The sequence below is a fragment of the Lissotriton vulgaris genome, chromosome 11 (assembly GCF_964263255.1).
Source record: "Lissotriton vulgaris chromosome 11, aLisVul1.2, whole genome shotgun sequence".
NCBI classification, from domain to species: Eukaryota; Metazoa; Chordata; class Amphibia; order Caudata; family Salamandridae; genus Lissotriton; species Lissotriton vulgaris.
The window spans coordinates 349,987,189-350,008,777 of NC_141699.1; the positions used below are offsets into that span (position 1 = coordinate 349,987,189).

The window sequence follows — 21,589 nt, forward strand, 5'->3', positions numbered from 1 at the left end:
GCCGCTATTGACGCTTAGATGCGTCCCTCCCCTGGCGTCCTTGTAGTCCTCTGTTGTTCGATCCAGAGAAAGAGGAGCATTGATTTTGCTGCTGGTTGTAGTTCGGTTGGTAGGATTGTGACTGTGAACCATACGAGGAATACCGCTGCTGTTGGTATCCTCCTCTGTATGTGGTGTTACCTCTCCCTCTGGCTCCTCGGAAGAGAATCTTGCGGTACTGCAGAGTCCCTAAGAATTTTGCGGTTTCCGTGTCCTTTTTAATATCCTGGAGTGCATCATCCACATGCTTCCCAAAGAGCGCTACCCCATCAACAGGAAGATTCAAGATCTTGTTTTGGACCTCAGAACTGAACCATGTAGCCCACAGCCAGCCTTGCCGACGAAGGACAGCAGCGTCAGCCAGGGACCGGAAAGCAGCTGTTGCAATGTCCATTGCACAGTCAATTACTTCTGTAGAGGTTACCTCGCCCTCTTGAAGAATCTTTTTTGCTTCCCTCTTCCAGCAACTGGTTCAGATAGGGGGAAACGTCGCACCACATTTGGAGATCATAGTGACCAAGTATAGCTAAGACGTTCGCAGCCCTGATCAACAGGCTGGACATGGAGGAAAATCTCTTGCCCGCGTTATCAAGGCGTCAGCCCTCTTTGTCCAGAGGAGTCCTGAGGGGAGCAGAAGGATTCCTGGACTTCCTCTGGGCAGCTTGAGAGATGACCGAGTCCGGTTTAGGCTGGCTGACCAAACAGGCCGGGCTATCATCTGGAGCCTTATAGTTTTTCTCCAGGCGAGGTAGTACCGGAATGACCGTGGCTGGATTTTGCATCACTTTTAACCTAAAGTCATAAAGGAAACACTCCGACTGCATTGAGGGCATGGGCAGTTGGAATCTCTTAACTTCTCTCCATCAAATTATGGAAACCCTCTATGTTCACAGGAGGGGAATCAATAGGTGCTGGTGAAGGAGAAGCCGGATCAGGAATGACATTGTCATCCTATTCTGTGTCTGGATCTGGTATGTCTACGTTGCCCTGGTCCTCATCAGAGGTGGTGCATCCTGGGCCACAGGTATCAGCAGAGGCTTTGGCAATTGAGGGGTAGCAGGCAGAGGAGGAGGAACTGAAGAAAGTGGCACCGCAACTGAAGCTGCGTTGCAAATCTCTTCCTATAGTCCAGAAGCATAGACTGCAAGTCCGCTAGTTGGGAGGAAGGCATAGAAACCATCTCTTATTGGTAGTTGTTTTGAAAGTCTGAGAAAGGATCATTGTGAAAACAGGATTTGTTTACACAATATTTTCGCCAATAAGATGGAATCTACTACTCGGGATACGTTTGTGCGTTTACATACAAAGGTTGGTAAACATTGCTATAGATGAAAGTAGTTCTCTCATTGAAAACACTCATATTTTTACTCTTGTGAAGGGAAGGAGTCAATGTGTTTGCAGGGCAGCTATTGTGAGGGACTTCCCACAAAATTAATGGTGTTGTGAGCCAAGAGCTTCTACACAGGGATACTTACTTTAATGAAGGATGAAAAAAATGCTGTTTTTATTCATTTGTGTGTGTGGACCCGGGTACTTGTAAATTTCAGTACACAAATTTTTACATTTAATTATCCTGAACAATCTGCAATATTTATAGATTCACAGGAAGTTTAACATGATTCCTAAAAAGCGAGAAATTTGCTCTAAACATAGCAGTAACCCTACAGGAGCAAATATAAGTTGATAAATACTCTATTTCTCAGATTTTAGGAGTATTGCAAAGAACAAAGCAATTTTCCTCAGTCTTAATCTACAGGCCATGTGATACATGACATTGGACTTACCTTCAGTTGGTCCAGCTGTAGCTTGTTGGCATTTTCACACACAATGAGGACATTTTGAAGGTCAACAGAGGCCTCAATGTACTGGAGGCAGAGCTGCTCCAATCGGGAGAGTTGAAAGTGCAACGCCAGCTTGTAAACATCCATGATAAGGAGAACATCCTGAACGTGGCCTAGAGGACCAGTAAGCACAGCTTAAAAACACATATCTGGGGAAATCTTTTTACTGACAGGGTATAGCCTCTATGGGCATCAACAATTCAATTAATCAATGACTGATCTTGTTATTTGTTGCTCTGGATAGATCAAAAAATCCAATTGAGTCTCAAACAACATAATAGATGTTTGGAATATAAAACAATAAATAATGATATTATCCAGAAGTATCAGAGACCAAATAGAATGTAGCAGCAATTGTTTACTTTCTAAGAATTCTTCGCCGGACTTGAGCATCAGACCTCTTGGTTCTCTAACACTTTATTCCCTCTGCTAAGTTTGTTCTCATGAACTTTAAATAAGAAATAGTCATTTGACCACAATATTCTGTATTTCTCAGATACAAGTGCAGTGTTCTGCAATCACATCCCAACCAGAATCACAGTAATAGCCTTCAGTTTCCCTAGACATACCAAATTTAACAGTTACAATTTTTACTGAACTTACTTACATTACGCTCCTACATAATTTAAAAGCAATCCCGAGCGGGATACAAAAAAATACCGCTCGGGATCAACAACGCCTGACATTTGACAACGTTCTATGGCCAACCCCTTAGGGCTTTTTCTTCAGAACATACTTGCCTGATGATCTGAACAAAAACTGGTATGCAGGATCTTAGTTGTATAAGGAAGTGTTTTGCCAAATTCTGTGCAAATCTGACCTTAGAGTCATAAATTATAGGTAATTATAAAATGCTTTTTCAATTATAAGTGTGGCTGAACCATAATTAAACAGTGAAGTATACGTAGACATATTATTTAAGTAACATACAACTCAGAATTGGTCCAAAACACTACATTTGTGTGTACACATGAACCAAATTTGGTCAACGCAATTTGGTTATGAATTGCTAATTGTCAATAACATTAAGCAGCAGTGATTTGCTCAGTATGCTTGATAAAAACCAGTCATGGAGTGTTTACTGGACATAATGACAATGGGAGATGATGTGCTAATTAGGTGTAATGTTAACTGATCACAAGGGTCTAAATGGGAACCGATCATGATCATTCTGCCTATACTCGGCATCGCTAAAAATGTGCTAAGTGGCCATAGTGGAAAGTGATTTTCAAGTGTTCTGGGGGCATAATTAAACTTGGGGAACATTAGCTAACTTTACACAATGGATTTTGTGAATAAAGTACTAACTGGGCATAATGGTACCTGGTCATTATGTACCAGCTACACTTCAGTGGCCTCATTGGTTAAGCTTCTGTTCGCCTACTTGTCTGTGAATTGTTATTGGATGGAGATAGTTAAGAGACTGCATGTACAAAGCCCCATACTGAGAGTGAAGGTAGATGGAGGAACCTCAGGGTTCTGGGAACTGCAAAGTGGCACAAGGAGTGGCTGTCAATTGCCTACCCTGCTTTTATGCTCACTGGGACAGAACACCTGTTTCTTACCAGGGTGATCTATCTTACAAGCCGGAACCACTAAACAAATCTTCACTGTACTTGAACGAATTCATAGATTTGGCTTGGTCTCGTTATAGATAAAATCAATACGGTCATTGTCTTTCATGCTGCCCGGTCGAGGTTGAGCAAGATGACCGGCCTTGGCCTGGTCCGTGTCACTGTTCATGTGTTTGGGTGTTTTAAGTCCACCACAGAGAAAGACTAGTACTGAAAGAAAAATAGTGTGTGCACCTTTCTAAACCTTCACAAATTTGGTGGCATTCTGGTTAAGGCTATCTTGGTTAATTAAGGGCAACGCAAATTTGGGGAAATGGCTGTCCTAATGAAGGGTACTACTCTATTTAAAAGCAGCTCGTTTTAAAAGTGCGGTTAAGAAAAAGGTAATTAAACTGCAACTTCAATACTTAATTTGTGATGTATTTGTAAGATTACATTCTTGAATTACTATGAATCATATAGTAGTGATGTAACCCATCTGCCTTTTTGTTAGGCTTGCACTGTAGCCAATCAGCTCGATTGACGTAGAAAACCACTCCTTCTAGAGTTCATCATACATAAGCTGTTCATAACACAAATGTGTATATAAGTAATGACAAGAATTTGCAATGCAATAGGTCTCGCATTATTAAAGTTTGAGCTATTAGCATTGTAAATGACAGTGGCTTTTATTTATGTTTTGAAAACCTGAAAGTGGTGCCTAAACATGCACTTTTCACTTATAATCGTTGCTTAAGAGAAGCAAGGCTGGCAGTAACTGCGCCTCTTTCACTGCCAGCCTTGCTTCTCGTAAGCAACGATTATAACTTATAGTACAAAGTGCGTGTTTAGGCACCGCTTGCAGGTTTTCAAAACATAATAAAAGGCACAGTCATTTACAATGCCAATAGCTCAAACTTTCGCAAATGAGAGACCTATTGCACTGCAAATGCTTTTTAGGTCGAAGCCTGCATTGCAGGGCATGGCCCTGCTGCAGGCAAAGACTTATTGTGAACAGGGGAATTTCAGTACTGCGTGAAACCACGCCCCCCTTTTCCATTGGCAGGCCTCTGGAAACGGAGGCCTGTCATTGGAAAAAGCTCCTGTTTAGCAGATTTGTCTGCTCTGGATCCCTCCTCTCGAGGACTCCATGACCTGCTTTACGGTAGCAGGACAATATTTTTAGAAATATTGCCTTGGCAACCACGAGGCAGGTCAGGAAGTCCTGAAGGGGCGGGATTCAGTATCCTGTTCCCGCCCCTTTTTTTTATTTTCTGTGCCTGTGCTTTTCGTCATTGTTGCATTGCAGTGGATGGACCCTCCTTGTTATCGGTTATTCTCTTGTACTTTTTACACTTCCTGCCGGGGACAACAACCTAAAGAGCATTCAGCAGCACCCTGTGCACTAGATTTGGGTGGTATGGTAGCACCTGCCCTTCCTGTCTTGCAATGAGCGACCCCGGAGTGGGTGCGGGGGGCTGAGTGTTGTAACTGCGTCCCCGCCTCGTCCGCCTAGTTTTCATTTGTGCAGTCATTTCAGCCCCTCACTCGTGGTTGCACTGCGAGGGACAGCCAAGCTCCGAGGGACAGGCTGTTGGCGATGCATGAATCACAAGGGCCGACCTAGGGCTGCCAGAGCCGAGAGACGAGGTAAGGAGAGAAACTGAGGCATGGAAGGGGGGGGTGGGGGGGTGGAGGTGTGAAGACTGAGGGAGGGGCCGGGAGAGCGGGGGTGGGGAGGGCTCATTGAAATCATTTAAGGGGCAAGAAGAGTGCAGATCACACCTGGAGCAGCAAGAGACATCAGGCGAGGGGAGAAGAGAAGCATGGAGTGGAGAAGAGAAGCATGGAAGTGTGAGGCCAGAGGGAGGGGCGGGGCTGATGAAAAGAAATGAAGGGAGAGGACGAAACCGTACGGGAATGAAAGGAGAAAGGGAAACGGTGTGAAGAAGGAACATGGGGGAGGAGAGGTCGTACAAAAAAAATAGAGCAGGATTGCGAAGTGAAAATAAGTCTGGGGGAGGACGGAGGACCGAGAGGAGGAAAGTAATGGAGAACAAGAAGGGGGAGGGAAGGAGGAGGGGTGTAAAAAGAATAACACCGCCCGACGCGGAGAAATGGAACAAGTGGGGGAACAACAGAGCCATGGACTGAGAGGAAGGAAAGGAACGGAAAAGAAGGGAGCGGGGATGAACGTGAGGAGGAGGTAAAGAGAGGTGAAAAGATGAGTAAAGGAGGGTCTGGGGAGGGCGAAGCGCATGTACGAGGGTCACTCCATGATGCACGCACTTCCACTAGTATGTAACCGTCGAAAGCATTGGAAACAGGAGGGGGAGGGTACAGCTACCCAACGGAAGGCCACGCTGTATCGACACCGAAAGGATGAGGGGCTGAGCCGACCCTGCTGGGATTCAAAGTATTCGGCTTCAGACTCGACCCAGAAACGAGAAGTAAGCGGCAGTGGCTGAAGGGAAATGATTGAGACTAAGGGGTGGGGATGATGAGAGATGGGGGCAGAGGTGCTGTGGGGGTGCACAAGTGAAGGGATGAAAGCAGACGTGCCAATAGACCCGATTCAGCCGGGAGACTCCAGATTTTTCGAGCCCAAATGGCTTCCTTTTAACTATCTCCCGCCTGAAATTGCATCTTGTTCAATAGAAGTCAATGGGGGAATTACATTCTCCCTATTTCAATTTCACAATCTTCCACTTCCCTGTCCTAAAATGTTGGCATGTATCTGAAAGGGAGGACCCAGAAGGGAAAGACAGAAGTGCCGAAGCAAGGAGAGTGAAGAAAGGGGGAGTGGAGGGGGTGAAGGAGTTCCGAGGAATTGACAGAAAGATGGGCAGATGAGGAGACGTGGGGGGCTGAGGAGGAGAGCAGGGGTGTGACGGAATGAAAGGCCTGGGGGGGGAGTAGCAGGGCGCGGTAAGGCATGGGCGCCCCCCCCCCTTTCCAAAAGGCCCCATCTGTATCGACTCTCTTTATTTCTGTTTGCAAACGTCTCTTCTCTCAGCCGCCCGCTACACCCTTCTCTGCCTATCGGGCACAGCTTAAGGAGTTGGGGGGCCGGGGCAAATGCATTTTTTCCCCTATAACGATGTAATATTGTTTTTTAATGTATTGGCAAAACCAAGGGTAAGCATCATCATTCTAATATAGGCAATATATATTTCAACTGGTTTTAAGTCACCTCCGTTCCCGACAATTTGGTTGCATTGTACTGGTCGGAATTAGCAGAAAATAAGTAACAAACGTCCCCTTCTCGGGGCTACACGACGGGATTTCTATGTTTACCTCATCATAAGACACTTCCATTTATTTACCGTGAAAATATATTTATTGGCTCTTTATTAACGCTGTATATGGTGATATTTAACACAACGCGCCATCCCTGTCAAAATGTTAACCCAGTCCAAGTGTTTTCTTTGTATTCTGGGATATGTACAAGTCCCGGAATTCAAATACAGAAACGTAGACTGACACAGACATCACACAGGAGCAGGGAAACGCAAAATTCTGTATTTCAATCATGGGTGTTTATAATATAGCATTAGCTCACCCCATGTCAGAATTGTTTGGTGCTTGGGTGTAATAATTGGGTCTCCTGGCTGGAAAATAATACGAGTTTCCCATGATAATTTCCCGCAAAAAAATACATAATTTGTGCCATTTTTAACTCCTTTTTAGGTCTGGACTCCAGATGGTGCGCATGCGCTGCCTCGAACCGATGCTGCCTGTGAATCTGGGCAAATCACTTAAACACCCCGTGCCTAACAAAAATGAATGTGTGCTCATGTAACGCATGTATGTACCCACCACCATCACCACCACGCTACCCACCACCCTACCCACCACCACCATCACCACCCTACTCGCCACCCCTACCCACCACCGCTAAGCATCACCACCACCACCCTACCCACCACCACCATGCCCACCACCTCCACCCTACCCACCACCCTCAAACCCACCCCCTACCCACCCCCCTACCCACCACCCCTACCCACTGCCACCCTACCCACCATCACCCTACCCACCACCACCCTATCAACCACCCCTACCCACCACCATCACCACCCTACCCATCACCACCCTACCCATCATCACCCTACCCACCACCACCACACCCACCCCTACCACCACCACACCCACCCGTACCACCACCACACCCACTACCACTACCCTACCACCATACCCACCACCATCCCTACCCACTACCACCCTTACCCACCGCCACCCTCCACCCTTACCCACCGCCACCCTCCACCCCAACTCACCGCCACCCTACCCACTGCCACTATACCCACCAGCACCCTACCCACCACCACCAGTAGTAGGTGGTGGAGTAGGAGTAGTAGTAGGTGGTGGAGTAGGAGGAGTAGTAGGTGGTGGAGTAGTAGGTGGTGGAGTAGTAGGCGGTGGAGTAGTAGGCGGTGGAGTAGTAGGCGGTGGAGTAGTAGGTGGTGGAGTAGTAGGTGGTGGAGTAGTAGGTGGTGGAGTAGGAGTAGTTGGAGTAGGAGTAGTTGGAGTAGTTGGTGGTGGAGTAGTAGGAGTAGTAATAGTAGTAGGTGGTGGAGTAGGTGGTGGTGGAGTAGTAGTAGTAGTAGGAGTAGTAGTAGGTTGTGGAGTAGTAGTAGTAGTAGGTGGTGGAGTAGTAGTAGTAGTAATAGAAGGTGGTGGAGTAGGAGTAGCAGTAGTAGGAGTAGCAGTAGTAGGAGTAGGAGTAGTAGGAGTAGGTGCTGGAGTAGGAGTAGGTGCAGGAGTAGTAGTAGTAGGTGCTGGAGTAGGAGTAGTAGGTGGTGTAGGAGTAGTAGGTGGTGGAGTAGTAGCAGTAGTAGTGGGTGGTGGAGTAGTAGGAGTAGGTGGTGTAGGAGTAGTAGTAGGTGGTGGAGGAGTAGTAGTAGTAGTAGGAGTAGTAGTAGGTGGAGGAGTAGTAGTAGGTGGTGGAGTAGTAGTAGGTGGTGGAGTAGTAGTAGTAGTAGTAGTAGGTGGTGGAGTAGTAGTAGGTGGAGTATTAGTAGTAGGTGGTGGAGTAGTAGTAGGTGGTGGAGTAGTAGTAGGTGGTGGAGTAGTAGTAGGTGGTAGAGTAGTAGTATTAGGTGGTGGAGTAATAGTAGTAGTAGGTGTTGGAGTATGAGTAGTAGGTGGTAGAGTAGGAGTAGTAGGTGGTGGAGTAGGAGGATTAGTAGGAGTAGGTGGTGGAGTAGTAGGTGGTGGAGTAGTAGTAGGAGGAGGTATAGTAGTAGGTGGTGGAGTATAAGTAGTAGGTGGTGGAGTAGTAGCAGGTGGTGGACTAGGAGTAGTAGATGGTGGAGTAGTAGTAGTAGTAGTAGGAGTGGGTGGTGGAGTAGTAGGTGGTGGAGTAGGAGTAGTAGTAGGTGGTGGAGTAGTAGTAGGTGGTGGAGTAGTAGTAGGTGGTGGAGTAGTAGTAGGTGGAGTAGTAGGTGGAGTATTACTAGGTGTAGTAGGTGGAGTAGTAGTAGGTGGAGTAGGAGACGTAGTAGTAGGTGGTGGTGAAGTAGTAGGTGGTGGTGGAGGAGTAGGAGTAGTAGGTGGTGGAGTAGGTGTAGTAGGAGTAGTAGGTGGTGGAGTAGGAATAGTAGATGGTGGATTATGAGTAGGAGTAGTAGGAGTAGTGGTAGTAGATGGTGTAGTAGGACTAGTATGTGGTGTAGTAGTAGGGGGTGGAGTAGGAGTAGGTGGTGGTGGAGTAGTAGGTGGTGGTAGATTAGTAGGTGGTGGTGGAGTAAGAGTAGTAGGTGGTAGAGTAGTAGGTGGAGTAGGAGTAGGTGGTAGAGGAGGAGGCGTAGGTGGTGGAGGCGGAGTAGTAGTAGTAGGTGGTGGATTAGGAGTAGTAGGTGATGGGAGTAGTAGTAGGTGATGGGAGTAGTAGTAGGTGGTGGAGTAGTAGTAGGTGGAGTAGTAGGTGGAGTATTACTAGGTGTAGTAGGTGGAGTATTACTAGGTGGAGTATTACTAGGTGTAGTAGGTGGAGTAGTAGTAGGTGGAGTAGGAGAAGTAGTAGTAGGAGTAGTAGGTGGTGGTGAAGTAGTAGGAGTAGTAGGTGGTGGAGTAGGTATAGTAGGAGTAGTAGGTGGTGGAGTAGGAATAGTAGGTGGTGTAGTAGGAGTAGTGGTAGTAGATGGTGTAGTAGGACTAGTATGTGGTGTAGTAGGAGTAGTAGGGGGTGGGGTAGGAGTAGGTGGTGGTGGAGTAGTAGGTGGTGGTGGAGTAGGAGTAGTAGGTGGTAGAGTAGTAGTAGGAGTAGTAGTTGGTGGAGTAGGAGTAGTAGGTGGTGGAGGAGTAGCAGTAGGAGTAGTAGTAGTAGGTGGTGTAGTAAGAGTAGCAGGTGGTGGAGTAGGAATAGTAGGTGGTGGAATAGGAGTAGTAGGTGGAGTAGGAGTAGTAGGTGGTGGAGGAGTAGTAGTAGTAGGACTAGTAGTAGGTGGTGGAGTAGGAATAGTAGGTGGTGGGGTAGTAGGAGTAGTAGGTGGTGGGGTAGTAGGAGTAGAAGGTGGTGGAGTAGGAGTAGTAATTAGCATTTCTTACAAAGCCCTTGGACTATACCATTTCCTGCTGAAAGGCAATATTTTTCTCCATGTGTTCCTATACCTGGCGTGTCACGCAGTTTGGTGCTTGCTAACCCTCTATGTTAAACAAGCATTTGCAATGCAATAGGTCTCGCAGTTACGCAAGTTTGAGCTATTGGCATTGTAAATGTATATGCATTTTATTTATATATGTAAAACAAAACCCAAAATAAAAGGCCTAGCCATTTGCAATACTACCCTAATTCCCTTACCTTTTATCTGCATATCTTCCCCTTCATTCTAATCTAAATACTCCATCAGTACAACACATCTTACTCACAAACATATACAATATATGTTGCCCTCTACCAAACACATGTAGTTTACAGTTAGACACAATAAGTCTTTATATATCACATTAGGCCATTTAGTACTATCTTTTTACTTTTATTTAAAATTACAATTCATTTTCATTATGTTTTACAAAATAAAAACACACAAAAAACAATGTCATTTACAATATCAATAGCTCTAAATAATGTCACTGCGAGACCTATTGCACTGCAAATGCTTTTTTTTTTTAGACCCGAGTCTAACACGGAGGGATCAGTGAGCATGGAAGTCTCCTTAATAACATAAAGCTGCAGTCTTTGCTAAGGTGTATGGTGAACGCTGTGGGTGAAGTGTAATAACATCTGCAGGCTTGTGTTCTGGTAATATGATTTAAATAAACAAGAACAGGGGAAAGAGGTAGGGGTGATATTGAGGAGCCGAGAGAGAGAGCCCACGACATGTAAAGGAGTATTGGGGGATAGGGAATCAACCTTGGGACCGGCTTAAGACCTGGGGTTTAGTGCTTCAGACACAGATCCTGTAATTATGATCCAATCCCTACAACTCCCTAACTTTTAATGCGCAGAGCAGTAGTTCTGTCACTTTAAGAGGGTAGGTAGAAGCCAGCAGACTACTTTCAGCCAAACACACACAAAAACCATTAGGCAAAAAACAAAACAATTACACTGGGCATTAAGATACAGCCATTGCTTTTCGTTGCTTTCTTTGCTCTGGCACAAGCCTCCGCCCTATTTGTTACAACTTACTCCAAATACATAGGTACAAATACACAGGGTATCAGAGCGCTTTACACGAACAGCAGTTGCATTACACAATCAATCAATCAATCAATGACACTTATAGAGCGCGCTACATACCCGTAGGGTCTCAAGGCGCAGGTCGGTCGGGAGGGAGTTCCAGGTCTTGGCGGCCAGGTAGGAGAAGGACCTTCCTCCTGTAGTCGCTCTTCGGATGCGGGGGACGGCGGCGAGGGCGTGGTTGGCTGATCGGAGGTGGCGTTTGGGAGCGTAGAAGTTGATCCGGCTGTTGAGGTAGCTCGGGCCTTGGTCGTGTAGGGCTTTGTGTGCGTGGGTGAGGAGGCGGAAGGTGATTCTTTTGTTGACGGGGAGCCAGTGAAGGTCTCTCAGGTGTCCGGTGATGTGGCTGGTTCGTGGGATGTCGAGGATGAGTCTGGCTGAGGCATTCTGGATCCGCTGGAGTCTCTTCTGGACCTTGGCGGTGGTACCGGCGTAGAGGGCGTTGCCGTAGTCCAGTCGGCTGGTGACGAGGGCCTGGGTTACGGTCTTCCTGGTCTCGGTGGGGATCCACCAGAAGATCTTCCGTAGCATGCGTAGGATGTTGAAGCACGCCGAGGAGACGTTGTTGACTTGCCTGGTCATGGAGAGGGAGGAGTCCAGGATGAAGCCCAGGTTGCGTGCATGGTCTGTCGGTTAGGGTGCGGCGCCCAGGGCGGGAGGCCACCAGGAGTTGTCCCAGGCGGAGGGTGAAGAGCCCAGGATGAGGACCTCCGTCTTGTCAGAGTTCAGTTTCAGGCGGCTGGTCGCCATCCACTCGGCTACCTCTTTCATCCCTTCGTGCAGGTTGGCTCTGGCGGAGGCGGGGTCGTTGGTCAGGGAGAGGATCAGCTGGGTGTCGTCGGCGTAGGAGATTATGCTGAGGTTGTGTTTGCGTACGATGGCCGCGAGGGGGCTCATGTAGACGTTGAAGAGGGTGGGGCTCAGAGATGATCCTTGAGGGACGCCGCAGATGACTTCGGAGGCCTCTGACTTGTACGGTGGTAGGCGGACTCTGTGTTCTTCCGTCGAGGAAGGAGATGATCCATTCCAGCGCCTTGTCCTGGATTCCGATGTTGCTGAGGCGCTGTACTAGGGTGCGGTGGCAGACCGTGTCGAATGCCGCGGAGAGGTCTAGGAGGATGAGGGCCGCTGTTTCTCCATTGTCCATCAGGGCTCGGATGTCATCGGTGGCGGCGATGAGGGCGGTCTCGGTGCTGTGATTGGCTCGGAAGCCGGACTGTGAGGGGTCGAGGGATCCGTTCGTCTCGAGGAAGGCGGCCATCTGCTTGTTGACGGTCTTCTCGATGACTTTCGCAGGAAACGGGAGGAGCGAGATGGGGCGGTAGTTCTTGAGTTCGGTGGGGTCCGCTGTTGGTTTCTTGAGCAGAGCGCTGAGTTCGGCGTGTTTCCAGCTCTCAGGGAAGGTGGCGGTGTCGAAGGATGTGTTGATGATGTCTCGCAGGTGGGGTGCGATGACAGCGTCGGCCTTGTTGAAGACGTGGTGAGGGCAGGGGTCGGTCGGTGATCCGGAGTGGATGGAGTTCATCGTGCGGATGGTGTCTTCGGTGCTGATCGGGGTCCAGGCGTGGAGGGTGGTGGTGGGGGGTGGTTGTTCGGTCATGGTGTGCGTTGGTTGGTTGTTGAAGCTGTTGTGTATGTCCGCGATCTTGTTGTGGAAGTATGAAGCGAGGGAGTTACAGAGGTCTTGCGATGGGGTGATGTCGTTGTTTCCTGTGCTGGGGTTGGAAAGCTCTTTCACGATGTTGAAGAGTTCCTTGCAGTTGTGTGCGTTGTTGTCCAACCGGTCCTTGAATGCTGTTTTCTTGGCGGCGCGGATCAGCTGGTGGTGCTTCCGGGTGGCAAGCTTGAAGGAGGTCCTGTTGTCCGGTGTAGGTTCCCTTCTCCAGACTTTCTCGAGGGCTCGGCAGTTCTTCTTGAAGCTCTTGAGTTCGTCGGTGAACCACGGGGCTTTCTTGCTGCCGGGTCTGCTGGGCGGGGTCCTCAGAGGGGCGAGTTCGTCCGCGCAGTTGCTGATCCACTTCGTGAGGTTGTCGGCGGCCTGGCTGGGCTTCGCTGAGCTGGCAGGAGGGTGCTGGCTCAGGGAGGTGGCGAGCTGGTCTGCTGTGATCTTGTTCCAGCTTCTGCGGGCGGCCTGTTGCTGGTGGTGGTGGGTCGTCGTTCTCTTGAAGGCACATTCGCCTTTTTTAAGCACGGGGAGATGAAGTGATTTGCCCAGAATCACAGGATGTTTGAGTGTCCCGCCAGACTTAAACCTGGCTCCACAGCTTCCCCCAGGTTCTGAGCCTTGGGCTCAATAGAAGGCGGTGCTGTTGAGCAACGAGCAGACAGCTCAAAAGGCGAGCCGACACAGCATGCTTCCACACTGGTAAACACCGGAGCGTTTATGGTGGTGTTTAAAAGTACCCACGAATCGTTCATCTACGGACTAAACCACTACTTTCTAGAAATCAAACAGGTATATATAGATCTTCAAATAGTGGAGCTACTCATCCCAAGGAATGAGTTCTGACCCTCGATCGCAGCTGCCAACACTGCAAGTTACGTCTCTGAGAAAAACATGCCCGGTCTTAATCAGAAAACTGATGTGAAAATCTGCAGCTGGACATAAGTTCTTAAAAATACAGTGTGCAACTGATAATCGTTTCCAAAGTGTGGTCTCCCAGAAAACTCCCACCTTTGTGCAATAAAAAGCTACCCTTTTTGATGAGCAATCATTAACACAACGGATTTCAACCGCACTAACTTTCACATTAATGTCCGATACATAAGCAAATATAGCAATGACCGACAATCACTATTTGGAGGTGTCATACTACAGGGTAGATAAGGGCATTTAAGACTGTCCGCATGACACAGTATGAGAAAGCCTGAGTGTGCAAACATGAACTGTGTCGTAATTTCAGATATTAACTACTACAATTTCAGATATTAACCAATACGACCAGTGCCAAGCTCTCACTGAATCCCGTACCCAGCAGATACCAATTTGACGGGCAGAACCCGACAAACTCACCAATTCTTCTGGAAAGGCCTGAGAACAATATCCGGTGTCCATGCTTTCATCTTTTTCAGTGCGTTGGGAAAATAGGATGGATAGGGGAGGAGGGGGGGAGGGCGGGGGAGGAAGAATGAAAGCTGTCAGCTGTCGCCGATCAATCTCCACACATGGAGGTGGAGGCTGGACAGGTTCTGTGGAGGACCGTCCCCTGCTGCTGTGACAGAAGGTCGTCCCGAAGAGGCAGTCGGATCCGGGGATCGATCGCCATGCTGAGTAGCTCGGGATACCATTATCTTCGTGCCCAATCCGGACCGCAATTCCACTTGCGGCGAAAAGCCTCGCCGAGCGAGTGCCGCCTTGGAAATTCCAACGAGCAGAATTGATGACATTTTGCGTTCTCTTTGGTGGCGAATAGATCTAACCAAGGATCTCCCACTGCAGAAAGAGACCTTGTGCCACGTCTGAGTTCAGACACCATTCGTGATCCATCAAGCACCGGCAGCTGAGTACGGCCGCCCTGCCAGGTGTTGAACCACCAAGGTAATGCCTTGATGTTCCAGCTATGTCCAGAGGCGCTGAGCCATTGTTTGTTGCAATACCACATGGCGGTGGTGTTGTCCGTGAACACCTGCACTACCCTTCCCAGGACAGAGGGAAGGAATGCCTTCAGTGCAAGGCGGATCGCCCGAAGCTCCAAAAGGTTGATATGGAGCCAGGACTCCGCCGGAGATGAGAGGCCTCTGATCTCTGCCTCTGCCAAGTGGCCGACCCAGCCCAGGAGGGACGCATCTGTCACCACTGTGTGCTCAGTTTGGGAGAGGGAGAGGGATCTGCCACTGACCCAATCACGATTAGTGAGCCACCACTGCAATTGACGTGCAGTGCCCTCCGAGATCTGGATGTGATCGGACAGGTTGCCCGGATGCTGTGCCCATTGGAACTTCAGGTCCCACTGCAGAGCCCACATATGCCATCTGGCATGTTGCACTAGAAAGATGCAGGAGGCCATCAGGCCCTGGAATAGAGGCTGAAAGATCGGAATCATAGCTGGACTATCCCGGACTCGCTGCTCGAGAGGATAAACCCGAAACTGCGTTGAATCCAGAACCGCGCCGATGAAAGGGAGCTTCTGGGAGGGACCCAGGTGTGACTTCGGCACGTTGATGGAGAACCCCAGCAAATACAGGAGGTTGGCTATATTCTGAAGGCGGGTGATGACTGCCTGGGGCGAGCCGCCTTCAACAACCAGTCGTCGAGGTAGGGGAAAACTGAAACCCCTGACCTGCGCAGATGAGCTGCGACCACAGCAAGCACTTTCGTGAACACCCAAGGGGCGCTGGTAAGGCCAAAGGGGAGCACAGCAAACTGAAAATGCTCCTGGCCTACCGTGAACCGCAGGTAACTCTGGTGGGCCGGCAGGACGGGGATGTGAAAATATGCGTCCTGCAAGTCCAATGCTACAATCCAGTCTCCAGGGTCGAGGACAGCCAAGACCTGAGTCGCAGTCAACATCTTGAACTTCTACTTCCGGAGGAAGCGATTGACGTTCTTGAGGTCCAAGAAGGGGCGCAAAGTAGTGGGAATAACAACCACGTCTTACTTCTGGCCCAGGAACGCACTCAATGGCCCCCTTGGCCAGGAGGGCCGTGACTTCCTGTTGGTGAAGCGCAAAGTGATCCCCCGACATGCAAAGAAACGGAGGTGGCATGGCTGGGGGGGAGAAGACTCGTAGGGGAGGGAGTAATCCCTTAGGCCGATTTTCAGCACCCACCTGTCCGAAGTGACAGAACGCCAGTGGGGGAGGTGGTGTTCAATCCTGCCGCCCACCGGCGTGGCGTGCACCCCAAAGCTCAGACTAGGCAGGCTTTAAGGCGGATGCTGCAGGAGCGGAGGTAGACTGACCCGCACGCTGGCCCCTTGTGCCGCAACGGCGGTCTCCACGTCTGCGGCCGTGCTGAGGTTGGTTCTGCGCAGGGTTTCTGGCTGAACGAACGAGCAGGATCGCCTCTTCCGTGGCCACAAAAGGAACGAAAGGTAGACGTGGCTGGGCGGGTGGTGGAGAGACCCAAGGACTTGGCTGTAGCCTGAGAGTCCTTGAAACACTCCAGCGCACTGTCTGCCTTATCGCCAAACAGGCGAGTACCACACAGCGTGAAAGTAGTGGCCCAAGAGGCATGCAGTGTGGACTAACCGCAGCCCCAAGCTGGCAGAGGAAAATAACTTCCTGACAAACTGCTCCAGCTTCTTCGATTCCTTATTCGGCGGGGCGGTAGGGAATGCACTTTGGGAAGTGGAGGCCTGAATGACCAGTCTCTCCGGAGTTGGATGATTTGTTAAAAAGGTAGGGTCACCTGGTGCTGGGCGATGACGCCTGGCCACGTTTTTATCCACAGGAACCCCTGTGGCTGGTCTAGACCAGGTGCTCATCAAAACATCCGTCAAGGCCTCATTGAAGGGGAGCAGAGGTTCCATAGAACTTGACGCCAGCTGAAGCACTTCAGTAAGGAGGTTCGTCTTGAGAGTGACAGTAGGCAGATCAAGGTCAAGCACCTGAGCTGCTCTACAGAGCACCACGGTATATGACAGCGGGAGGAGACATAAATCCAGGCTCAGAGGAACTGTCAAGGCCACCTGCATCCTCCAAGTCCTCCGCACACTCATGTTCGGACTCGCACTGCCGTGCAAGATAGTCCTCCGACCCCTCCCCGCCATCCCCCTCCTCCACGGCCCGAGGCACAGGCTGTGGAGGCGGGGGAAGCATAGGGGAATACAAATGCTCCAACGCCGGGAAAGGCGCCGGCCGGCGCTGATCCGGCTCCATGTCCCAGTTAGGGTCCCAAGCCGGAGCAAAATTGTCCAGAAACCCGGGCAAGGGTGGAGGTGGAACGAACGGGACCCATTGCGGCGCCAGGAATGGAGCCGTAGGGGGTGCCGGGGCAGGAGCCGCCGGCGGAGGACCCTGCGGCGCCGGGGCAGGAGCCGCCGGCGGAGGACCCTGCGGCGCTGGGACGGAGCCAAGCAAGGGCCCTTGATAGGGACACTGGGCTGGAAGGCGCGCCGGAGGGAGCCCTAGGCCTGAAAAGTCGGTCCATGGCGGCAAGAAAATCTTGCACCTGGGCCGGAGTCGCCAATGAACACGGATAAGTTGGGTAGGCCGCGGGACACCCAGGCTCCAACAGAGCTGTGGGGAAGAACCCCTGACCCCATCGTCCATGTCCGGAGACCGACAGGGGGACGTCGGAGAGCGTAAAAGCTTCTTTGACTTTTTCTTGTGACAACTCTTTCCCGATTCTGAGGGTGAAGACTTCGACCCTGAGGAGCGATGATGATGGCTCTGCGGTCGGTCCCTCGAGCGATCCCTGGACCTCGAACGGCGCAGAGACGACTGCCGGGCCGCTAGCAGCTTTCGGGACCGCCCCCGCAAAGCCTTCGGAGCCATGGCCAGGAGCATGACCGGGAGTCATGATCGCGCTCCAGACAGTAAAGACTAACGCCGTGTGGATCGGCCACTGACATCGTACGGTGGCAGGCCCCGCAGGATTGAAACCCAGGCATCCCTACGTGGCACCAGGAGTCAAGACTCAAAGAAGTAGAGACAAAAGTCTCAAAAAAGTTAGTCACAAAGTGACTAAGGTATGTGCTCTAACTGGATCTGTGCTTGCTGGCGTGGAAAAAGAAAGAACAGACTTCAGCGCGCATGGGTGGCACCTAAGTAGTCTCTGTGACGTCATCTCGGCACTTACGACGCCAGGGACCGACGTGGAGCTGCACGTGGACGCGCAGGGGTACTGCTGATGAAAAACTTTCCAGATCCAGTCTGATGCCTGGGGATATTCGAAGGTAAGGAATATTTCACTAACGTGTCTCTTTTAGACAAGCACTTGCAAAGCAATAGGTCTCGCATTATTAAAGTTTGAGCTATTGGAATTACTAAATAATGCAACACCAATAGCTCAAACTTTAATAATGCGAGACCTATTGCATTTCAAATGCTTTTTTTTTGAGGGGGCCTCGAAACTGGTCTCTATCAGGTTCTGTTTATTGTCCTGGCACAGGGACAGCAGGCACATACATGTGCGCGTGGTGAACATTGTAGTGGAAGGGAAATCCTTTAAAGTGTACTTTTCTCTCTATATTTCTCTTCTCTTTTTGAAACTCAGGAGCAGCAACATTGTTGTGGTGTCAATAGGGCTTTATGTGGATTTTTTTTCAATATTATATACAAGCCATAGTTGCTGCTTATTTATCTTATGCAACTAACAACCACCGACAAAGCCAGTAGTCCTAAATTGTAGGTATGATGTGCGTTGTTGTATCATATATCTGGACGCAATGATAGGAACAGCAAAATACAAGTCGAGCGGCACACTGTCCTAAACACAGATTTTTAGCTTACGTGTTTAAGCTACGCCCTTAATTACATTGACCACGTCCCTTTGAGAGATCCCCCAGTTTTTTTCATCCCACTTAAAGCCCTGCGCAGATTATAGTTGAGACCATGAGCTATATTGTACTCATGCACTTGAATAACATGTGATACAAATATCCAACCTAATGGCATTTATCAACTTTTGAAGGATGAAAGGCTAAGTCAGCCCTGCCACATATGAACATATGATCTCTTATCAGGCGTTTAGCACATAGCAATCTTAGCTGCACTAGCATAACAGCAGCAGACATAACAAAGCTGTATTTAATTGAGCATTAAGAAAATACAGGGCGAAATTAGTAAATGGCACAAGCTAAAAACTGCCGGCAGCATTTTTCTCAATAAAAGACTAATAACATTAAACGGTGTACTTATTTTATTTTGATTAATTCAATATATAAATATAACCCATAAAATAGCAGGTCAAAGGTCAAAATGTTGAGTCCATTCACTGCAGCACTGATGCCTTATGTTCGCACCTGACTCCCTGGTGCGATCTTTGACGACCTAGCCTGGATCTGCAGCTCATACTCGGTCCACTCCTCCAGGTGAAATCCCGCTCCAGCCTGTCGTTGATCACCTGTGTAAGCGGCGGTCTCTGCAAGTCGGGCCGCCAGTACTTCACCGGGTAGCCCACGGACTCCGGGTTGCCGTTGTACTACAAAGCTGTGCTTGGAAACCTGTGTACATGACACAGTGGGTATACAGACATGCAGCGTGACGTGAGGGGAATGTAGGCCTTAAAACACCAGGAAGGCCTATATTGAAATCTAACTCCACTCGTGTAAGGTGAAAAATAAATACTCCATTTGGCCGACAAGCAGCAACCTTTGGTGAACCTTGACCTTCCCTTCCGGCCGGGGGGGTCATATACCTGTTTTACTTGGTAACTGAGGGGGCTGAAAAGAGGCGTTCTGCCTGTGATTGGCCGCGTTGCTATGGGATTGTTTGTCTAGCCCAAGGCGTTGCCGAATGATAAAGCGGAACGCATTGTGATGACGGAAAAAACAAGTACCGGTCCTCAACCTCCAGCTCAAATGAAGCACCGAGTCACAGGCGCTGGGACTCTGGATTCCAGCCTCAGAGAGGGCAGTGCAGCCTCAGCTGATCTCCGGCCCCACGGGGCTGAGTCACTCACCCCTCCCACCTCTGCACACAGCGCAGGTTTCTCTTTCCAGAGAAACAAAACTCAAAATGCCGTAGTTTCGTTTTTAGAGCCGAGCCCCCTCCGGGAAGGAGCCCTCCTGGTTGATTGCGGTCACTGTGCAAGCTGACTGTGTGCGCAGCTCTTGTACCGAGAGCTTATGAAAATTACACACTTCTGTCACACCCTCACGTGCCTATCGATACATAACCTTTGATCTCTGATGACGTCATGAAGCTGTACTTCTAAAATAGGTAAGTGTTGCCAAAACAAACGTAAAAGAGCATATATACCCGATCACGATCAAACAAAGGTTCGTATATTTTACACTCCAATAACGTATATACAGAATGAAACCAGCCATAGTTTTTTAAATCCAAATAAAGGTGCAGGTACGTAATGTGGCGTAATCTCAGACATTCCGTGTGTAACCATAATAATGCGAAATGCCGGGAATTATGTGAGGTTACTGCAGCGTGAATGACAATTCACCCAGACATGTGGGAATATGTGACTGACGAGAAACACCGCAGAGGCATGCGTCAGGATCTAAACGTATGAGCTAGATGCTACAATGTCTTATTAAAAAATGGAAACCTAAACACAGTGCACTCCAATCAACTGTCCAACACGAGCTGCAAGCAGGAAGGGCTGTGTAGTAGCTACTTGAGGGCATCCCTCGAAGAGATTACCCACAAGTCATCGCGTCTTAAACCCTACCAAAAAAAGGTACATTATTTTAAAGAAGCCGTTGACGAATAACATTTATAAATGTATTTGCAAAGCAGCTTTAACAATCACTGCTTAAATATAAACGCTGTTGCTATGCTGTTTTCGTGTAATTTATTTGCAATGACAGCTGGTGGAAATAATTACAAAAAAACAGTGGTGCGCGCGCACCACAGAGGAGCGGGGGGAGGAAGGGCGGCAGCGAGGCAAACGCGAGCTGCTGCATGTGCTAGCCACAGTCGGGAATCGGTGGAGCAAAGGCAGGACATGCGCCTGCCTTTATCCAATGCGTGCTGGCTTTTTTTGTTAAATAAGCACGCGAAAGCCAATGGCAGCTGCGGAAAGCTGCTCACACACACGAGCGTGTGAGCAGCTTTCAAAACCCCATACACAAAAGGGCTCTCGCTGCGTTAGCAATGCTGTGCACTGCAAAGCAGGCACGAGCCCCAATAAAGGCCTTGCCGGGGTGGGTCATTTGCATACTTTTTTTTTAGACCGCAATATGCACAGAATAAAAAGAAATTATGGACTGTTCCCACAAGGCACAGGGTCAGACTGATTTGCATATGGCCATGTCTGAACGGAGGTGGCAGAGTGGGCTAAAGAACGGTGATGGATTAAACCCAGTTCTTTTGACTGGGTGCGAGTGTTTGGTTCAGATGCTCCGTCCATAACCACCCTCTTTTGTACCGCTTTGCCTCGGATGGAATCACTGGGAAAAGGAAAGTTTTCCCCCAGTTCATTCTCAGTCCTGAGATCCCGCCAAACTCCCAGAATAAGTATGTTGCTCCTTCCAGGGCCTCCTCTGTATTAGCCAGGAAAATTAGTAAATCGTCTGCATATAATCATATGTGCTGCATATCCCCCGCGTAGGTCTAGTCCCTGATAACGCCGTCCTAGTCCGGCATGTGCGGCCAACAGGTTAATAGCCAACGCAAACAGCAGCGACAATAGCGGGCATCCCTGCCGCGTCCCTCGACCACTGAGCAGGAGGAAGAAACCACCATCCCCGTCGGCACTCGTGCCGTCACTGAGCTATAAATTATCCCCGTCCATCCCACAAAAGCTTTCCCAAGACCAAATGCGCGCATAACCTGAAATAGGTATGGCCACTCCAGACTTTCAAACGTCTTTTCTATGTCTACCGAGAGTACCGCAGCAGCTGTATTCTC

General features: G+C 49.3%; 1 protein-coding gene across 3 annotated transcripts in view; it reads right to left on the reverse strand.

Annotated features, from left to right (window-relative positions):
* The window catches only part of LZTR1 (leucine zipper like post translational regulator 1), a 201,651-nt gene that overhangs the window by 96,764 nt on the left and 83,298 nt on the right, over positions 1 to 21,589 (reverse strand). For all 3 annotated transcript variants that reach the window (XR_015300907.1, XM_086943316.1, XM_086943315.1), the window contains one exon: positions 1,824 to 1,993. Coding sequence is in view for 2 of the 3 variants with exons in the window: in XM_086943316.1 (XP_086799442.1) it covers positions 1,824 to 1,993 (170 nt within the window). In the remaining variant the exon portion in view is untranslated. The remainder of the gene's footprint in view (positions 1 to 1,823; positions 1,994 to 21,589) is intronic.